Here is a 21,821-nt window from a genome sequence, read left to right on the forward strand (position 1 = left end):
TTAGAGGTTATAGGACGAAGATTTGATACCAGAGAGGCTAAGGTGTAATGAGAAAGGAAGAATTTATGGGGAAAAATGAGAGAGTAATACTTTATATTAAAAAGACTTAGAGTTTTAAGAGGTCTACACATTTTCTTTTTTAATAACTTTATCAAGGTATAATTCATACCATAAAACTCATCCATTTTGAGTGTGCAATTCTGATTTTTAACATATTTAGCAAGTATGTACCCACTACCACAGTGTTAGACCATTTCTGTCAACCTTTTAAGATCCCTTGTGTCTGCTCATAGTTCATTCCTACTCCCAGACCAGCCTCAGGCACAGCGACTCTTAATAATTTCTAGCTCCAACAACAACAACAAAAAAAATAGCAATAATAATTTCTAGCTCCAAATGGAAAATCTTAAGCTTCATGACTTAGAAAAATTGGGTGCCTACATTAAAAAGCTCTGACTTGGGCAAAGGGGGACTTTTTTCCTGGCGATTATAGTTTGTGTAATAATTCCTGAAATCGAATATTCTTACTAAAGATGGGAATTGTAGTTGGAAGGTTCCTATTTTGGGTGAGGTGCAGCCAATGGTAGATTGTTTCTAGAAATGTCTCTCCTTCAACTGACCATACTGCTCCCCCTTTTTAGCTAAAAAACACCCCCACCACTAGCTGACTGGTAGTAGAGAACACTCCAAATGAGAAACCTCAAGAATACTATTTCTGAGTAGAGGCTCTATATTTCTCCATTTTGGTTTTTGGATACTTTAGGTATTGTTTTGTCTGTTTAACCATTGGCTTTTGACAGAATGGATAGGGCTCCAAGTATTCACTGGTAACTAGGAATTAGCAACCTCAGCTTGCTCTGAGAATTGTCCCTGCATGACTGAATTCCCCAGGTGAAGGGAGTTGCTGTAAGCCATGGCATGCTAACCTATGACTGTTCTGTCATCATCAGGATGGTCCTGAACACTTCTGGCACACCACGTCAGAAGAAAGACAAATGTGTAGGTCCTTTGCTCTGGGTAAAGGTAATTTGTTGATTAACTTGTTTCCTAGATGTACATTACTGCTCCATTTTGAACAGAATACATTAGAATGATTTAGAGACTGCCTCTTCTGGATGGGATTTGCATCCATTTTTCCTCAAACTTTAGAGTCTGATCTCTACCACACGATTTTCCTTGTTGGAAGGTGAGAGCAGGGAGAGCCCTAAAGCTTGAGGTTGAGGATGGAGGGCTCAACCTCGCTCAGTGGTCAGACAACGGGAATGGGCAAGAGGGAGTGAGGTCAGGTCCTCTGGACCTCTCTGAGGATAGAGGGAGCTAGGAGAGAAGGAGGGGATTCTTGCAAGGAGGTAAGAAAGGAGTCTGAAAAACAAACTAAGGACTTATAACCCTGAGAAGTTTCCAAGTAAGTTAAGGGAGATGAACATTTTCACTCTTACCACAGGTGGGGGACTCCTCCTAGGATACGTACATGTGGAGACTGGACCCTGCTAGCATTTCCCTCTCTCCTTTTTTCATGTTTCTTTTCTTTAGTGTTTCATATTTCTGACCCTCTCAGACAAACCTCTACCTATGACATTAATTTATTTCTTATTTCTTACCATTTACTGTGATCACTGAGCTTTTGGATAAAAGCCCGTACTAGCTATGGGATGGGGGTTTGTTAAAAGGGATGAGCTGCTCTCTAATCTAAATACACCCCTATTCTGGGACTTCACATGAAAACAATGGGTTGATAATTGTAGTGGGCAGACTTCTAAGATGGCCCCAAAAGACCCCCACCGCCTGGAATTCATACCTTTGTGTGATCCCCTCCCCTAGAGTACAGGATAGAGCTGGTAACTCCCTTTAACAAACAGAATATGAGAGAGGTGACAGGATGTCACTTCCTTAGTTAGGTACAAAACTCTGTGACTTCCATCTGACTAGCATTCATTCTCTCTTGCTGGCAATCTCTTGTGATGAAGCAAGCCGCCATGCTGTGAGATGCTTTATGGAGAGGCCCACAAAAGAAAGAACCAAGGGAAGCCTCTAGCCGGCACTCAGAAAAAGACAGAGGCCTCAAGTCTAACAGCTCAAGAGGAATTAAATCCTGCCAACAATGAAATGAGTTTCATTCAGCCAAATCTTCAGATAATACTGCAAGCTTACCTGACACCTTGACTGTGGCCTAGGAGAGGCCCCGAAGCAGAGGACCCAGCTAAGCCCGCCCCGATTCCTGACCCCATGAACTATGTGTTGCTTTAAGCTGCTAACTTTGAGTAATCTGTTTAGCAGCAATAGATAATATAGTAGTTTTACTATTTTTCAATGGCTAGATTGTGAATATTGCCAAACAGATTTTGTGTTATTAATGTTTTAAAACAAAGTCTAAATGGGGAAAAAAAAAAAAAAAACCTAAGCCCAAACCTTGATTTTATCATTTATTATCTGTATATTATTTACATTATCTTCACCAAAAAGGGGGGGATAATAATGATGTGGGAAACAAAGGCAAAAGAAAAAACTAAATTTCCTTACTATTTATAGTCCTTGAAACAAGCAGAGTGACCTTCCTCTAGGAACTCAAGTACCTCGATGTTGATACTTTGCTAAGGGCAAAAGGCAATCTTAGCCCAACGCCCAGGATCCTGTGAGTCTACTTTAACATATAAAAATTCCTTTGGCAACTTCCTTTATCTCTACCTGAACCCCCCTCCCTGCCAAGATACATGTTAGCAATCATCCTCCAAGTATATGGCCCACTGATACATATCTGAAAAGGGTCTCAGGACTAAGATTTCACTAGACAGTAATAAATGACCTTTTCGGAACAATGGCAAGCCCCCTCAAGGTCCTGGAAACCTTGTTTCCAAAATACCTTGGAGGTTTGTACTGTCCCTAACCCCCTCCCAACCTCAAAGTATATAATCAGTCACCCATCACAACCCCAGTGCAGCTTTCTGCCCATGGGTCCTACTGCCATGCTTTAATAAGAACCACCTTTTTTGGACCAATGTCTCGAGAATTCTTTCTTGGCCATTGGCTCTGAGCCCCAACATTTCCTACATCAATAATGCTTACACCCTGAGGAATAGTCATTGAGAAATTAAAAAGATACTTCATGCAACACATAGCATGTACTCCAAAAAATGCTAATAAAAATTCCAAGCCCCTTTTTTGAACTTTCTATAGTATATAAATTGACAATGAGGACAGAATGCAATACTTTAAACGGCTATTCAATTTATTTCCCTCCCACTGCATTACATATCAGCCAACTTAAACTGGGTGCCCTCTATGGAAGTTCGCATAATTAAAGTCCCAGAATAGCACCTGGGTGGCTCAGTCGGTTGAGCATCTGACTCTAATGGTTTTGGCTCAGCTGTGATCTCAGGGTCGTGAGATCGAGCCCCGCCTCGGGCTCTGTGCTCAGTGCAGAGTCCGCTTGCCCCTCTCCCTCTGCTCCTCCACCCTTCTCTACCCCATGTACTCTCTCTCAAATAAATAAGATCTTAAAAAAAAAAAAAAGTCTCAGAATAATAAGAGCTTAATTTGACGCAAGGTCAAAATAAAATTAGATTTTGGCATAAAATACATTCACCAAACCGCTTGTTGCTCAAGAAATTAATCTTTCCAACTCTATTAAATTTAATTATGGTTTTAAGAGGTAAGTAGCACAAATTTCATTTTTCATTTGATAGTAATTGATAACATAGAAAAATATGTAATATTTGAGGTATATTGGAACATTCCCCAGTGACTTCTAAAGTTTGCCTTCACAAATTCTTTTTGCAGTCTTTGTTAAGGGAACTATACAAAAATAATACCAACTAATTTGAATGTCAATAAAGAGAAAAAGTAAGACCCAATTTTTGAAAAGCAACTGTATCCAAGTCAAGGGGTGGGTGATTGAGTTACTGTTTTAAGGTACTTGTAATTTTCTAGAGGAAGCTAGTGATTACCTATAAACCTTATTAAGCATGCATGTTGAAATTCCTGAGTGATGACTAAGAGAAAAAGACACAGTATGTATAACAGTACAGAAAGAACAGAATAAGGAAGAAAAATCTCAATCAGTTGCAGGAGGGAAGGAAGAGAAGGGTGGACTGACAGAAAAGAAACAGTTGGATAAACAGAATCTAACAGAAACAGACACAAAAGTCGTCAAGTTGCATTTCTTATACCAACCAAGCCAGCAAAAATTACCCTGTTCATACCAAGTGTTGTTGAAGATACGGGGCACATGGAACCCTCGTACGCCGCTGGTGGGAATATACGTTTGGATAACCACTTAACAGGACAGTGCCTAACTGTCTGGCCAGGTTAAAAATGCCCGGAACTTTCAAAGCAGCAATTATCCTCTCAGGTATATACCCTAGAGCAGCAATTGGAGTGTGATCCAGGGACCCTTGGGAATCCTTAATACCCTTTCAGAGGTCTGCGGGGACAAAAGTATATATGGATAAAAGACAACGCATTCAAAGTGCAGGATAAACCAATGGATTTCATTATGACAGAGTACTAAAAGTTCACTCATAAGATTTCAGAGTCCACATTGCAACTAACCAAGAATAACTACTGGAGTTTGGTATAACCTCAAAGAATATCCACAGCTATATAAAAACGATTATTAAAACATTCTTCCTTTTTCCAACCACTTAAATGTGTGAGCCACATTTTCTTCAGTAATACTTCAACCAAAATATAAATCAGATCTGGGAACCTGATTGTCTTCAACTAAGCCAGACATTAAAGAGATTTGCAAAAATGTAAAAAATACCACTTATTAATTTTTTAAAAAGATTTTATTTATTTGACAGAGAGAGAGACAGTGAGAGAGGGAACACAAGCAGGGGGAGTGGGAGAGGGAGAAGCAGGCTTCCCGCGGAGCAGGGAGCCCGATGCGGATACGGGGCTCAATCCCAGGATTCTGAGCCGAAGGCAGACACTTAACTACTGAGCCACCCAGGGACCCCTAAATTTTTTATTGTTTTTGAAAATATAATTAGGTTGCATGCAAAAAAATCTATATTATCATATAATGGGTTTGTTACTTTTAAATTAGTATTTTTTTAATTTCTAAAATTAGCTTCTAGTACTGTAAATATTGATATAAACAAAAGCTCTTTGGAGTCCTCAATATTTAACAGTATAATGGGATCCTGAGACCAATCCTGAGCATTGCTGCCCTAAAGGGATTCACCATCATAAGAAAAATGAGCAAGAATGTCACTGAACCTTGAGGCGCCTGGGTGGCTCAGTCACTTAAGCGTCTGCCTTTGGCTTGGGTCATAACCCCGGAGTCCTGGGATCGAGCCCGACATCAGGCTCCCTGCTCCGCGGCAAGCTGGCTTCTCCCTCTCCCACTCCCCCTGCTTGTGTTCCCTCTCTCGCTGTCTCTGTCTCTCTCTGTCAATTAAATAAATAAATAAAATCTTTAAAAAAAAAAAAGAAGAAACTCTTAACAAGGAAGTAATCTAAGAAATCATCTTGCTCAACCAACTCCCACTTTGTAAATGAAAATACTGAGTCTCATAAATGGTAACTTGCCCAACATCACACCAGCTAATCAGGAGAAAAGTGGGGTGGGTCTCCCAACTTCTAGTCATGTATCACTCTCTTTTTTTTTTTTTAAGATTTTATTTATTTATTTGACAGAGAGAAACACAGTGAGAGAAGGAACACAAGCAGGGGAGTGGGAGAGGGAGAAGCAGGCTTCCGGTGGAGCAGGGAGCCCGACACAGGGCTCAATCCCAGGTTCCTGGGATCCTGACCGAGCCAAAGGCAGATACTTAACAACTGAACCACCCAGGCGCCCCTCATGTATCATTCTTAATCTTATCTTGTTATCTAGACAAGTTTATATGTCACTTTTTATAAATATCTCTGTGCTATTAACTTTTCACATATTTAGGGCTTATTTCTTCCAACTAAAGGGTAAACTGCTGAAGAACAGGATCTATGTCTTAATGCCTCAAATGAATGCCTATTTTTTCTTTTTCATTTAATACTAATTCACTTAACCTATGAGCTAGGTTGTTCGATCTCTAATTTTAGATAAAGAAATTGAATGATTATATAACTTGCCAGAAATCTTGCTTTGGATGATGGTAATGAAGATCAATCATGACAGGAGAAAACATTTACTAAGAGCTTTCTGTATTTCAGGCCCTATTCTAAGCTAAACCAAAAAACCTAAAGGACATTTTGGATTATCCTCCTTTTACACACAGGGGGATTCTGTGGCTCAAAGTCACTTCCAGAGCCTACATTCCTAACTGTTCTCTCCTATGTGTACAATGACCCCAAAGATGCAAGCTGCCTACCTGACATCTCCAACAGGACATCTTTTTTTTTTTAAAGATTTTATCCATTTATTTGACAGAGAGAGACACAGCGAGAGAGGGAACACAAGCAGGGGGAGTGGGAGAGGGAGAAGCAGGCTTCCCGCCGAGCAGGGAGCCCGATGTGGGACTCGATCCCAGGACCCTGGGATCATGACCTGAGCGAAGGCAGACGCCTAACGACTGAGCCACCCAGGCGCCCTCCAACAGGACATCTTAACAGCAACTCAGTAACAAGGCCAACACAGAATTCCACACCACATTTCCATCCCATTGCCACCATCACCATGCCATCCTGTTCAAACAATGGCTCCTCTTATTATTTAGGACAAAGCCTAGGGTCATGCTAGATTCTTCTTTATGTAATTATGAGTCTGTTTTACTGCTGACATCTTTTAAGCCCCATCCCTCCCTCTTCCCCTCTGCCTCACATCTGACCAAAGTGATAGAGCATAGTTCAATTTCTCTCAAAGTGGAATGAGTCTTAAAATTGATAGAGTTTTACCATTAGCCCATCAACATGACTGCATATGCACAAAAATAGTCTGGCCCACTTCAGTCCAGTTATTAACACTGTTGGTACCATACAGACCGGACCGAGTTTAACTACCGTTTAAAGTCTCCAAGAAGCTAACATGACAAAGGCAATGAATAGAGCAGTGTGATAATAAAAATGTATATCTAAGTCTCAAATGGCTCTTTCTATAAGCACAAAGTAAATTTATTAAGTAAAAATATTAAGTTAAAATATTAATATTAATAAGAAGGCATTATTTAACCAGCAGCATTTATTCTTTTAATAGGACATAAAACAACAATGTGTCTTACAACTGTTGGCTCCTTATATTTGATGACTTATGGTATATGATCCAGTATTACATCTGATTCAAAGAAAACTAGAGCAACTGTATTGAGTTATAGCACAGACTGCTATCTTTATATTAAATTATAACCAAATTTATTTCTTGCCTTTAAAAAGTACTACTCCCAGGACGCCTGGGTGGCTCGGTCAGTTAAGCATCTGCCATTGGCTCAGGTCATGATCCCAGGGTCCTGGGATCGAGTCCCGCATCGGGCTCCCTGCTCAGTGGGGAGTCAGCTTCTCCCTCTCACTCTGCCCCTCCCCCTGCTGTGTTCTCTTGCGCGCGCGCTCTCTCTCTGGCAAATAAATAAAATCTTAAAAAATAAAATAAAATAAAATAAAATAAACCAAAAAGTACTACTCTCTTTTCTTCCTAGCTCATGATATGTATTGTTTTAAAACTCTGGTTATTTCTGATTTACTTATCTTGAGACAATACAAGCATCCTTTCTGTACTAAAAGGTTAAGATGGAAAAAACAATGCCAAAAGTAATACTGATGCATATAGTGGATTTATGTTAGTTTGATTTGTTTTCAATTAACACAAACTACCAATGAAGAGTTTATTTAAAAATCTTATCAAAGGTTTATACTTGATTTAAAAATTAAATTGGAACTGGCACTGATATTTACCTAATAATATGGTTGCTCACCACAAAAAAATGCAAGTTGCTAGCTTTGTCAAAATAATATCAAAATATGAAATAAACATTTAAACTGATCATTGTATTTGGATCTTATGGAATGCTGCCTCGATCTAAATACTTTTCATTTAAACCCAAAGCATGGATAGCAAAGATAAATAAGGAAAAGATAAATAAAACACTGAACACCAAAAACAGAGGAGTTTAAACTACATTTACAGTATCTTGGAGTTGATAAGAAGGAAGAATTCACAGATTACAAATTACTAAATGAGTTGCTGAGAATCAGGATTTTTATAAGAATGAGGGAGCCGAACCTATCATCATCTCAATAGATGCAGAAAAAGCATTTGACAAAGTACAACATCCATTCATGATAAAAAAAAAAACCCTCAACAAAGTAGGTTTAGAGGGAACATACTTCAACATAATAAAGGCCATATATGAAACACCCACAGCTAACATCATCCTCAATGAGGAAAAACTGAGAGCCTTTCCTCTAAGGTCAAGAACAAGATAAGGATGTCCACTCTCAACACTTCTACTCAACATAGCACTGGAAATCCTAGCCACAGCAGTCAGACAACAAAAAGAAATAAAAGGCATCCAAATCAGTAAGGAAGAAGTAAAACTTCCACTACTTGCAGATGACATGATACTACACACAGAAAACCAAAAAGACTCCACCGAAAAGCTGCTAGAACTGATAAATTCAGTAAAGTCACAGGATACAAAATCAATCTACAGAAATCTGTTGCGTTTCTATACACCAATAATGAAGCAGCAGAAAGAGAAATTGGGAAAACAATCCCATTTACAACTGCATCAAAAATAGTAAGATACCCAGGAATAAACCTAACCAAAGAGGTAAAAGACCTGTACTCTGAAAACCGTAAAACACTGGGATGAAAGAAATTAAAGACGACACAAAGAAATGAAAGACATTCTGTGCTCACGGACTGGAAGAACAAATACTGTTAAAACGTCTACACTACCCAAAGCAATCTATACATTTAATGCAATCCCTCTCAAAATACCAACAGCATCTTCCACAGAGCTGGAACAAACTATCCTAACCTTTGTATGGAACCACAGAAGACCACGAATAGCCAAAGCAATCTTGAAAAAGAAAAGCAAAGCTGGAGGCATCACAGTTCCAGACTTCAAGTTAATTACAAAGCTGTAGTAATCAAACCAGTATGGTACAGGCACAAAAAACAGACCCATAGATCAAGGGAACACAATACAAAACCCAGAAATACACCCACAATCATATGGTCAATTAATCTTTGACAAAGCCAGACAGAAGATCCGATGGGAAAAAGAGAGTCTCTTCAACAAACTGGAGAGCCACATGCAAAAGAATGAAACCAGACCACTTTCTTATACCATACACAAAAATAAATTCAAGATGGATTAAAGACCTAAATGTGAGCTCTGAAACCATAAAAGTCCTTAAAGAGAGCACGGTCAGTAATATCTCTGCCATTGGCTATAGCAACTTTTTTCTAGATATGCCTCCTGAGGCAAGGGAAATAAAATAAAAAATAAACTATTGGAATTACATCAAAATAAAAAGCTTCTGCACTTGGGGTGATGAACACAGAGTAATGTATGGAAGTTCTGAATTACTATATTGTACACATGACACTAATTTAGCACTGTATGTTAACTGAAATTAAACTTTAGGGGCGCCTGGGTGGCTCAGTTGGTTAAGCATCCCTCTTGATTTCAGCACACGTCATGATCTCAGGGTTGTGAGATCGAGCCCTGGTTCAGGGTCTGCATGGGGCATGGAGCCTGCTTAAGATTCTCTCTCTCCCTCTCTCTCTGGGGCTCTACACACACACAGTCTCTCTCTCTCTCTCTAAAAAAAAAAAAGAAAGAAAGGAAAAGAAAAGAAAAAGAAAGAAGAGAGTTGTATTTTCTCTACCCATCCTTCTCCCCTACATAATTTCTCTCCGGGCTCCTATCTCATGGACGTGTAACCAATCTGAACAATCCAGAAACCTGGGCATCATACCTAATTCTTCCTTCTCCCTTACCCCATTCATTGTATCTCTCTGGATCCAATCTCCTAAATGTCTACCTATTTCTCTCAATCCCCACCTACGCTAGCCTAATCTTTGGCCTCCATAAAGTCATACTTGGATTACTTACTGTAACAGCTTCACTATCAGACTGTCTGCTTTCACTCATGTCTTCTTCCAACCCATTCTCCAGAGTAGCCCGGATTTTATGGAAGAAAACCCTGATTCCCAGCATAAAGCCTCCATGACCATATAAAAACAAAACAAAAACCAAAAAACCCAGCTCCTGGGCCTACATATGTCTTCTTTGCAATCAGACCACTGCTTCCCTGTCCAGTTTTCTCAGCTCCTACTCTCATCATACTCGAGGCATTATTTTCTTAAGTGACAAGGATGCTTACCTGCTGCCAGGATGGCCCTCCCAGCCACTTTGCTAACACAGATTCATTCACCCTCTTAACATTCAGATTTCCAGTACATCCCCTCCTTTAAGAAAGCCCTTCTTGACCAGACCCCCAAATCCCAGTCAAGTTAGGGGACCATTCTGTCTGTTCCTGTAGGGCTCAATCACAACACTTTAGTTATATGGTATCATATTTGCCTGATTATTTCTTACCCGAGTATAATCTTTCCAAGGCAGAGACTAGTTTTCTTCATCAGCAACTCTCCAACATCTACCACACTGCCTTGCAAATAATATGCACTCAGTGTTCGCTGAACTAACAAGCGACTAAACGCACTGGGGACAGCAGGGGTCAGTGATCGCTCAAAGACAAACTAAACTATGTAAGACACTGTTTAGGATCATGATAGCTGGTATGGACCTGAGGTGATGCTTATTTACAGGAGACCCTCCAGCAGCAGAGTAACCTGTACACACAACAAAGAACAAGATCCTCACTGTAGCCCAAAAAGAGATTAAGTATATTCAAACTTCTATTCCACTATGTAAAATGTAGCTGAGTATACTTACCTGGTTGTATATATAGCACTTTATTAGTAAGATTAAATCTTTGCTATATCTAATAGACTGATAAATGCTCTTACTACCACAAAAAGCCCATTTAAGTAAAAACATATAAAGGAAACAAGTTATTATATATCATCTATAATCACAAATCTCTAAAAATTAAAGTATAAGAATTCTTTGATTGATAAAGATAAAATACAGTTGTAACACAAAATTTATCTTTTCAAACCAGACCCAGAAATCATCTATTTTATGATACCAAAATATTTTTTAATATTTTATTTATTTGAGAGAGAGAGACAGATAGCAAGAAAGAGAGCACAAGCAGGGAGGAGAGGGAGAAGCAGGCTTCTGGCTGATCAGGGAGCCTGACATGGGGCTCGAACCCTTCCTGGGATCATGACCCAAGCCGAAGGCAGACGCTTAACCAACTGAGCCACCCAGACTAGGGATTCTCTTTCTCTCTCTCTCTCTTTCCCTCTGCCCCTCCCCTGCCATTTGCACACATGTTCTCTCTCTCTCAAAAATTAAATAAAATTTAGGGCGCCTGGGTGGCTCAGTTGGTTAAGCGACTGCCTTCGGCTCAGGTCATGATCCTGGAGTCCCTGGATCGAGTCCCGCATCGGGATCCCTGCTCAGGGGGAGTCTACTTCTCCCTCTAACCCTCCCCCGACTCATGTGCTCTCTCTCTCTCTCTCAAATAAATAAAATCTTTAAAAAAAAATTTAAATAAAATTTAATTTAATTTAAAAAACACAGGAGAAAAACTTTGGAACCTAGGGATTGGTGAATAGTTCTTAGGACACCAAAAAACACTATACATAGGAGAAAATAGAAAACCAATAAATTGGACATCATCAAAATTAAAAACATTCGCTCTCTCACAAACCCTGTGAAGAGGAAAAGACAAGCCATGGTCTGGGCAAGCACATTTGCAGACCACACATGTGATGAAGTATTTAAAAACATGAAGAACTTCCAAAACACAATAGTAAAAAAGCAAACAATCCAATTAGAACATGGGCAAAAGACATGAACCAGCTTTACACTAAAAAGGATGACAAATAAGCACAAGAATAGATCAGTAAACATTAGGGAAATACAAATTAGTATATGTGCTGCCGAAGCGAGCACAGGGAAATACAAATTAAAAAAACAATGAGCTGTCACTACAAACTTCTCCGAATGGCTAAAACAAAAAACAGTGACAAAACTACATACTGGCAAGGATGCAGAGGAACATAAAATGGCACAGTCACTCTGAAAAGCAATTTGGTGGTTCATTCTAAAACTAAACAATTATGATACAACCCAGAAATTGTACTTCTAGGCATTTATCCCAGGAAAATGAAAACTTCTGTTCACACTAAAACCTGTACAAGAATGTTCATAGCAAAAAAAAAAAAAAAAAGAAAGAAAGAAAAAGAAAAAAGAATGTTCATAGTTTTTTTTTTTTAAGATTTTATTTATTTATTTGGCAGAGAGAGACACAGTGAGAGAAGGAATACAAGCAGGGGGAGTGGGAGAGGGAGAAGCAGGCCTCCTGCTGAGCAGGGAATCCGATGTGGGGCTCGATCCCAGAACCCTAGAATCATGACCTGAGCCGAAGGCAGACACTAAACGACTGAGCCACCCAGGCGCCCCGCAGTTTTTTTGATAATAATGAAAAAGTAGAAATAATCCAAAGGTCCATCCACTGATGAATGGATAAATAAAAGGTGACATACACATACCATGGAATACTTAGCAATTAAACAAGCAAAGTGATATATATGCAACAATCTGGATGAATCTTCAGGGAATTCTACTGAGTAAAAAAAGTCAATGCCAAAAGTTTATATAATGTTTTAAGTCCATGTATGCAACATTTTGAAATGTCAAAATTTAAGAAATGAATCACAAACTAGTGGTTGTCCAAAGTTATGGATGAGGGGCCGGAACAGTATGTGAGGAAAGTGGGTGTAGTTATAAAGGGGCAACGGGAGGGATCCTTGTGGCAACAGAAGCACTCAGTATGTTAACTGCGGTGTAAAGAAAAAGGGTATTGAATTAAACACACACACAGAAGTGAACACTACGACTAAAACTGAGGAAAACTGAATAGACAGGTAGATTGTATCAATGTCAATATCCTGGTTGTAATATCGTACTACAGGTTTACAAGACATTATCATTGGGGAAAAGTGGGTATTGGGTAAAGGGTACACAGGATCTCTCTGTATCATTAATTACAACTGTATGTGAATCTACAATTATCTCAATAAAAATTTCAACTAAAAAGAAAAAATCATTCAGTACAGCTGCACATTCTCATGGAAGAATCCTGTAATAATAATAGCAAGGGTGGTTTTAAGAATACACTAGCGGAAGTGTGACTGTCAGAAAACAATCTAAAAGTGTAAAGTCTCATCAAAGTCCCCCTTCTTGTTTCCAAGAGGTTTTAATATCAATCACAGAAAAGACATTAATCAAGACATACCCAGAGTTCCAAGAACTCACTTCTCCAAAAGGATACATCCATTGCCCAGTAAGGATTAATTTTTGCTAAAGCTTTATTCTAAACTGTGTTATTTCTAAAAGGCTACTCTAATGTTGTGATTGGAAAAAAGTTCTAAGTAATAGATTTAACCATCTGTTAAAAAGAAGGAAACCCATTCTTATGCTTTATCATTCATCCATCCATTGAACAAATTTCTCACAACACTTGCTATGTACAAGAACTGAGCTGGGAAAAGGTAACCCCAACACCATGGCCTCCCCACCACCTGTCCTTCAGCCTGCTTTCAAGCATCTTCCCAAAAAGTAAGGAAAATTAGACAAACATAAAGGAACATCCAGTTTTACTGAGACCATGAGACAGCTACTGATTAGACTTTAATACAACTAAGTCTAATGTTTTTTGGATTTCTCTGCATATGACTGAGCATTGTGACAAAGGTTATGAAAATAGTAGAAATTTCAGTTTTATATTCATAGTGGTTATCATCTCATAACTAAGCATTTTTATAAAGTACAAAAATGCAAATAATGAACAATGAGGTTTATATAGTTGACCCTTAGGGTTAGGGGCACCGGCACCACTCACCCCATACAGTCAAATCCACATATAACTTGACTCCTCCAAAACTTAACTACTAGTAGGCTACTGTTTACCAGAAGCCTTATCAATAACAAAGAGTCAATTAACATATACTTTGAATGTTATATGTATTATATACTGTATTTTTACAATAAAGTATGCTACAGAAAAGAAAATTTTATTAAGAAAATCGTAAGGAAGAAAAAATACATTTATAGTACTTCTACAGTCCACATATAAGTGGACCCATGCAGTTCAAACCCATTTCGTTCAAAGGCCCACTGTACATATGCTCTTTCTAGACCACTACAAAAACAAATCCAGATAGAGTAAAAATGCAGGTCTTAAAACAAGCTTCATGAGGGAATGAAGACTTTGGCTATCTCTCCAAATCATTTTTCAATTACATGTAATCTGTACCATCCCCCAACAAATCCAAAACACTTTACACATTGTAAAATAGCCATATGGGTAATTATAAAATTCTGTTTTAAGAATGTCTCATTATTCCTTTCAAATCAAATGAAGGGTTTCCCAAGCACTTTTAGAATAGTTCAGCTGACATCTCTAGATTCTCATGGAAAACAAAGCAGAACATGTGAGCTATATAAACTGAATTAAAATTATGTATTATTGGGCGCCTGAGTGGCTCAGTTGGTTAAGTGACTGCCTTCGGCTCAGGTCATGATCCCAGGGTCCTGGAATCAAGCCTCATGTCAGGCACCCTGCTCAGTGAGAGTCTGCTTCTCCCTCTGACCCTCTCCTCTCTCATGCTCTCTAATAAATAAATAAAATCTTTTAAAAAAATTATACATTCTTTCCACATATTTTATCTTCCAACTATTAAAGTGATTCCCTCATGTCAGTCACTATGTATTAATTCAGAAACTGTGATTTTTATATACACAAATCAGATGATTTTCCCTTTTAGCTATAAAGTTATTGCTAAATGTCTTACTATAAAAAGTCCAATATATTCACTCATCTCCATAAAGATGTTCAACATCTTCATAAAGCCAAATGCAAACTGAACTTACCACTTTTTTAAAATCATCTTCTGCTTCATCAAGTTTTCCTTGTTTGAGTAGTAAGTGACCTCTCTGTAATCTTGCCTAGAAAAAAGAAAAAGTGTTCTGAGTACCATGCATTTCCAAATTTTCTTTAAACACAAAGAATAAAACCAAATGCGCTAATGAAGCATTAATGAAATATTTATTTTTCCAATGTCCATTTGACAAAGGACTCTTGAGAACAATTCCTGGAACCACTGAATGTGTATTACTTTTATTAAAGTATGCCTTCTTAAAAATACTTTTTGTGCTATATCCCCCAAAATTGAAAATAGGTGTCCATACAAAATCTTGTACATGTAATATTCATAGCAATAGCTAAAAAGTGGCAACAACCCAAACTCCCACCAACTAATAAATCAATAAGCACACGTGATCTATCCATACAATGGAATATTATCTAACCATAAAAAGGAATGAAGTGTTGACATATGCTACAACATGGATGGACCTTGAAAACAATATGCACAGTGAAAAAGATCAGACACAAAAGGCCACAAACTGTACAATTTCATTTATATGAAGTGTCCAAATAAGCAAATCCATACAGACAGAAAGATACGTGGATGCCAAAGGCCAGGGCATAAATGGGGAGGGGCTGCTAATAGGTACTAGATTTCTTTTGGGGGTGACAAAAGTGTTCTGGAACTAGACAGTGGTGATGCTTGCACAACCCTTTGCTCTTCTAAGATTCTGTAATGACCAATGTGACCATAAGACAGAAACCACATTGATAGTCCACTAAAACTTATATATAACTTTTACAATACATAAAAATGTCCCTAATCCACTGTTAAGTGCATCAACACACATAAAAAGCAAAATGAAAGCCACTTCAACTACCTAATAGCTACTATAATACTAGGAAAATGAACTACTTAACCTTTGTGAAAGGTTGTGCTTAGCTAGTTAAAGTAACAGATTAAAGAAAAAAATCTGACGTTTGGGAATTCCATCCTAAAATAGTATTTCAAACCAAACATTCACCCATATCTAATCAGTTATCCCTAGTCCTTTTTGGAATATGGCAAGATATAAACAATAAATGAGTTACCAAATTAATTTTGAAACCATCTAACTTATCCTATTATTTTAAGCCATTACACTGACCTGCCAATCATCAGGATATCCCATTAGACTATAAATTCCTCCATTTCTGAAGCTTCTGTGTTGGATGCAGGGGAGGATCAGTCTAATTCATGACTGTGTCCTCACCACAAACCACTGCTTAACTGACCTATCTCCTTTTCTTTATTCTTCCTGCTACAGCCTTAATTGGAACTATTATCAGTCACCTGACAGCCTTTTAATTCAACGGCTTTTTTTTTATGTTATTGCGTTATGTTAATCACCATACATTACTTCATTAGTTTTTGATGTACTGTTCCATGATTCATTGTTTGTGCATAACACCCAGTGCTCCATGCAGAACGTGCCCTCTTTAATACCCATCCCCAGGCTAACCCATCCCCCCACCCCCTCCCCTCTAGAACCCTCAGTTTGTTTCTCAGAGTCCACAGTCTCATGGTTCATCTCCCTCTCTGATTTCCCCCCCTTTATTTTTCCCTCCCTACTATCTTCTTTTTTTAACATATAATGTATTATTTGTTTCAGGGGTACAGGTCTGTGATTCAACAGTCTTACACAATTCACAGCGCTCACCATAGCACATACCCTTCCCAACGTCCATCACCCAGCCACCCCATCCCTCCCACCCACCTCCACTCCAGCAACCCTCAGTTTGTTTCCTGAGATTAAGAGGTCTTTCTAAACCGCAAAGCTAACACCACTGCCAAGCTTCTAAAAATCAGCAGCTGCACCCGCTGTTCCTCTTTCACACAGACCTTTGATTGCAGAAACTTTGAATTTTTCTTATTGCCCAGTCCTCTACACCACAGCTGCTTTCTCCGTCCTCCAGCTATGCCTAGCAGGCTGGTCCTCACCTTAAAAGACAAATTACCTCTTCCAAATTCCCATAAGTTCTCCTTTAAAGAAAGTTTAGATGCACTTACCGCAGTGAAATCCATCTTCAATTCAATCACTTTAGTTAAATCAGGAAGTGCTGCTTTTGATTTGCCCATAGCTAAAAAGACAGTAGCTCTCCGATAGTAAGCAATATAGTTATCTGGGTCACCATCTGAAAATTAAAATAATAAGTATTAGCTCTTGGTAATTTATTCAAAACCCAAATAACCTGACCAGTACTTGAGTTTGCAATTCTCTTAAGAAAGGTATTAAGAAGGGGCACCTATGTGGCTCAGTCAGTTAAGCATCTAACGCCTGGTTTTGGCTCAGTCATGATCTCAGGGTGGTGGGACTGAGCCCCATATAGGGCTCTGCGCTCAGCACAGAGTCTGCTTGAGATTCTCTCCCTTCTCCCTCCCTCCCTCTCTGCCCCTCCTCCTGCTTGCTCTTTCTCTTGCACCTGCTTGAGTGCTCTCTAAAATAAAGTCTTAAAAAAAAAAAAAAGAATTTCTTCATCAATAATGCATCATGTTGACTAGCAAGATCACTGCAAATAAAGCCAGAACAGGAATGGGATGCCTGGGTGATTCCGTCAGTTAAGCATCTGCCTGCAGCTCAGGTCATGATCCTAGGGTCCTGGGATCGAGTCCCACATCAGGCTCCCTGCTCAGTGGGGAATCTGCTTCTCCCTCTTCCACTGCTGCTCCCCCTGCTTGTGTTCCCTCTCTCTGTGTCAAATAAATAAATTCTTTAAAAAAAAAAAAGAGTATCTTTTATATTTTTAAAGAGGTGCCAAAAAATAAAAATAAAAAAATATGCACACAGAGACTATATGGCTACAAAGCTTAAATATTCATTATCTGAAAAGAATTCATTATCTGGCTCTTTAAAGAAAAAGTTTGCCAACGTCTGGGTTAAAATATTAACTATATTCAACTCATAACTTCTGTAAGTATGCAATTCAGTCTTTGTCTTTGAGAATGTGACTGTGCCTTATTCATAGGACTTTAGAAAATTATAGACTTCCAATTAAACTGACATAGTAAATGTGCAATCTTGGGGCAACTGGGTGGCTCAGCTGGTTAAGCGTATGCTTTCGGCTCAGGTCATGATCCCAGGGTCCTGGGATAGAGCCCCACATCAGTCCCGCATCGGGCTCCCTGCTCAGTGGGGAGTCTGCTTCTTCCTCTCCCTCTGCCCCTCCCCCTGGCTCATGCTCACTCGCACTCTCTCTCAAATAAATAAAATCTTAAAAAAAAAAAAAAAAAGTGCAATCTCTGCTCCCTCACAAATTCCAACTAAAATGGCAGTGAAGAAATAAAGGTACAAATCTGAGGACAAAGGAGGAGAATGGAAATGAGAGCAGGACTAATTAACAATATTTGAAAGAAGGAAAACAGATGGACGCGTTAGGTTTTGAGCTAATTCCACTCTGCTCAGTGCCTACAATTAGAAGCAAACCTCGTGCTGTCAAACAGTCCTTCTAGAAAGCAATTTTGAAACATATATGTTCTTGACCAAATCCAGCCATGTGTCTTAAACAAATAAACATTTATTTATGCACACAGATGTTCCATCATTATAAAATTTACAACTAAAACTCTCTGAAAGTTCTACCCCTGAAGGTCTTATCATTTGAAAAACATGACAAATGGGAATCTGTATGGCAGGATAGTATATAATCATTCAAAATCCTGGTTTTGAGAAGTTGTTAATGGCGTTAAACTACCTGAAGTACTGCTGGGCAAAGGTGGAACAGGAGGAGAGAGTAGGCTATACACCATGTATGAAAGAGGTGTACAAATGGCCAAAAGCACACGAAAAGGTGTTTACCTTCACTAATCATTAGGGAAATGCAAATCAAAACCACACCAAGATACCACTTCACATCCATTAGGATGGCTATTATAAAAAGAAAAGAAAAAAGAGGGAAGGAGAGAAACGCAGACAGAGAAATGGGGAACAATTGCTTGATGGGTACAGAGTTTCAGTTTGGGATGATGAAAAAGCTCTGGAGACGGATGGGGTTGCGGGTTGTACAACAATGTGAATGCGCTGAATGCCACTAACTTCATACACTCACAAATGGTCAAAATGGTAAATTTTGAAATATGCATTTTATTGTACTACATATTTTACTGTAGTTATATTTTTGAAAAACTAAGAGAACTGGGCATTTTAATTAAAAAAAACTTAATCTTTTTCTCAAATCTAAAACAAAAACCAAAAACAACCCATATACCACAGATAAGCATCACTGAAATTTCTTTCCTGGTCAATTTTGCTTAGAAAACAAGGGAAAAAGAGCACTGTCAGCAGCTGTATATAGGGTATTTCCTACAAAAGACTGTAATTAGCCTGAAGAAAAAGTAAGAAACAGAGTTACTACATTTAGAGCATACATGATATAAATTATTTTTAGGTTCAGTTCATATTCAACTTAGTGTGTGCAATAAATTAAACATGTGGGTCTGGCCATAAGAATGATTTGATACCTAAGGATTTCTGACGCTTAAGTGACTGCCTCTGAACGGAAAAAGAAATTCACCACTGGTCAACAGCAGTTACCTGGGCAGACAGATCGGGTTTTCTTCTTTATACTGTATCTACATACTCCAAAATGTGTCACAATGAACATGGAGTACTTTCATGACTTATTTACACTAAGCAAAAAATAAATACTAGAAACGACATGATTTAAGACCTGGAGTTTACATCACACACTCTCACCTTCGTATGTCCAAATCCTACTCAGTCTCTGAGACACAGCTTAAATGACCTATTTGATTACACATGTGAAAATATACCTTCCATTCCCTAAATTTCCATAGCATTCTGTAATACAGTATACCTCTCTTACTATGCCCATAACACTTACCACTCCCTCTGACATTATTTATACATACACCTCAAGCTAGAGAAAATAAATTCCTTGAGTAAATTCACTTTCATGTCTCCCTATCACCTGGCCCACAGGGACTCAAATAAAAGGAAATGGAAACAAATTCCTGATCACCACAATCAAGGCCAACACTGAGACCTGCCTAGGACAAGCGAGGGACTAGAAGTCAGAATGGACACAGCTTGTTTGGTCTTTCTCTCATTTCCGTAGGACACTGTAATAATACTTGGCAGGTCCCTGGAGCTAGCCAGCTTCCCCACAGGCTCTCCTCACCCCTACCCTCCCCCAGAAGCTCCTCCCTTGCTTCGGGCCTCAATTCCTGGGTCCTTCTCATCGAGAAAGGCTTCTATTTTGTTTGCTTTCCCTAGTGCCATCCTGCTGTGGACAAGAAGGAAGCACACACCAACATCAGCCCAGCCACAGACCAAGGAAAACATTTCCCAGCCTCCGGATGAATGTGGCTCCCTTCCCGTCCGTCTTCCTTCCAGAGCCAGGTCTGTAAACCTGGAGAGCAAATGGTTTGTTGCCACACTCTGTTCCGCCCAGAAGAGGTTTTTGTCAGAGGGGACCAAAGAGGGTGAGGGCTGAGGTCTCTGCTCCATCGCCTGCCCTCTGGTCCCAGCAGCCTTCCTGAGCTGGTGCGGAGGGTCTGGCAGACTCTGCTGTCACTTGCTTTTGGAAGAGGAGCTGCTCATAGATTCTGACCTCACTGGCCCGAGAAAGTTTTCCATTTGGAGTACTTTCCATTCAGGAGGCAAAGCAAACATCTGGTCACATGGCTCCCTTTTTCCCTGCCAGCCACCCCACTCGGGGATTCCAGAGAATGGACATAGCTCTTAAAGGATATTCAGATCATTCTCTCATGAAATTAGCAATGGATTTGCAAACACAGATGTTGCTTATTTTGAACTCTGTATCTAGTTCTTTCAAGAAAAGAAGAATGCTTAGTGCTAACGTTGGGAATTTTATCAAGAAGGCACTTCCACTAAAAATTGCATTGGACTTCACTTTGGGAAAAAACTGACCATTTCAGTCTATGCAGAAAAACCTCCAAGGAGGATTATATATGACACAGCTTTTGTATTAAGTATTTGATTATACATATATTCAAAATGTCTATATAAAATAATTCTGGAGCATTCACTTTCATTTGCTTTATTCTTCAGTTTTTAGGTATTTTTTAAGACATGAAGTGGGAATTAGAACCCCAATTTATAACAATAAACCTACAAAAATGAGGAAACAAATGGTAATGGCTCAACGTGTGAATCAAGAATCAATGTTCTTAGCTGTATAGGGTCACCTGAATGGCCAAACAAAATAGCTGTCCCTGTAGCTTCATCTTAAAATACCAACAGTTCCTAGAAATCATGTCCATTCCTTTATCACTGTGCATGAAGTAGCAACTGAACAAGGGTTGGTTTAAGAAATTCATGCTTAGTGTCTCATAATACAAAATCTGATAACCTTGAAAATAATCACTTATCCTGTTATCCATTCAATACACAATACAGTTCATTATTTAAAATACAAGTCTACATATAGAAATACTAGATTTCATTTGAAAACAGGTCATTCCAATCGTTATAGTAGTTTATTAGAAATTTGAACATGAGGGGTGCCCGGGTGGCTCAGTCAGTTAAGCGTCTGCCTTCAGCTCAGGTCATGATCTCAGGGCACCTAGGATCCCTGCTCAGCGAGGAGTCTGCTTCCCCCTCTCCCTCTGGCCCTCCCTCCCACTTGTGTTCTCTCTCTCTCTCTCTCTCTCTCTCAAATAAATGAATAAAATCTTAAAAAAAAATATGAACATGAGAGTTCATCCTAATCCTCAAACTACCAAACAACTCAAATATGAGAAAATTAGCCATAATAAAAAAAACCCACAACTACTATCTGGAGAAAATACATCAGAAAGCCAATTATAAATGATGTAAACAGTGGCAGTGGAAAGCAGAAAGACCACCACCCTTGCC

The 21,821-nt window shown here is 38.9% G+C and overlaps 1 protein-coding gene across 1 annotated transcript in view; it reads right to left on the reverse strand.

Annotated features, from left to right (window-relative positions):
- The window catches only part of DNAJC3 (DnaJ heat shock protein family (Hsp40) member C3), a 70,393-nt gene that overhangs the window by 26,596 nt on the left and 21,976 nt on the right, over positions 1-21,821 (reverse strand). Inside the window, exons 3-4 of the mRNA XM_027588083.2 lie at positions 16,994-17,118; positions 14,949-15,023 (exon numbers count right to left, since the gene is read on the reverse strand). Of these exons, the coding sequence (XP_027443884.1) occupies positions 14,949-15,023; positions 16,994-17,118 (200 nt within the window). The remainder of the gene's footprint in view (positions 1-14,948; positions 15,024-16,993; positions 17,119-21,821) is intronic.

Source organism: Zalophus californianus, chromosome 3 (assembly GCF_009762305.2).
Source record: "Zalophus californianus isolate mZalCal1 chromosome 3, mZalCal1.pri.v2, whole genome shotgun sequence".
Classification (NCBI taxonomy): Eukaryota; Metazoa; Chordata; class Mammalia; order Carnivora; family Otariidae; genus Zalophus; species Zalophus californianus.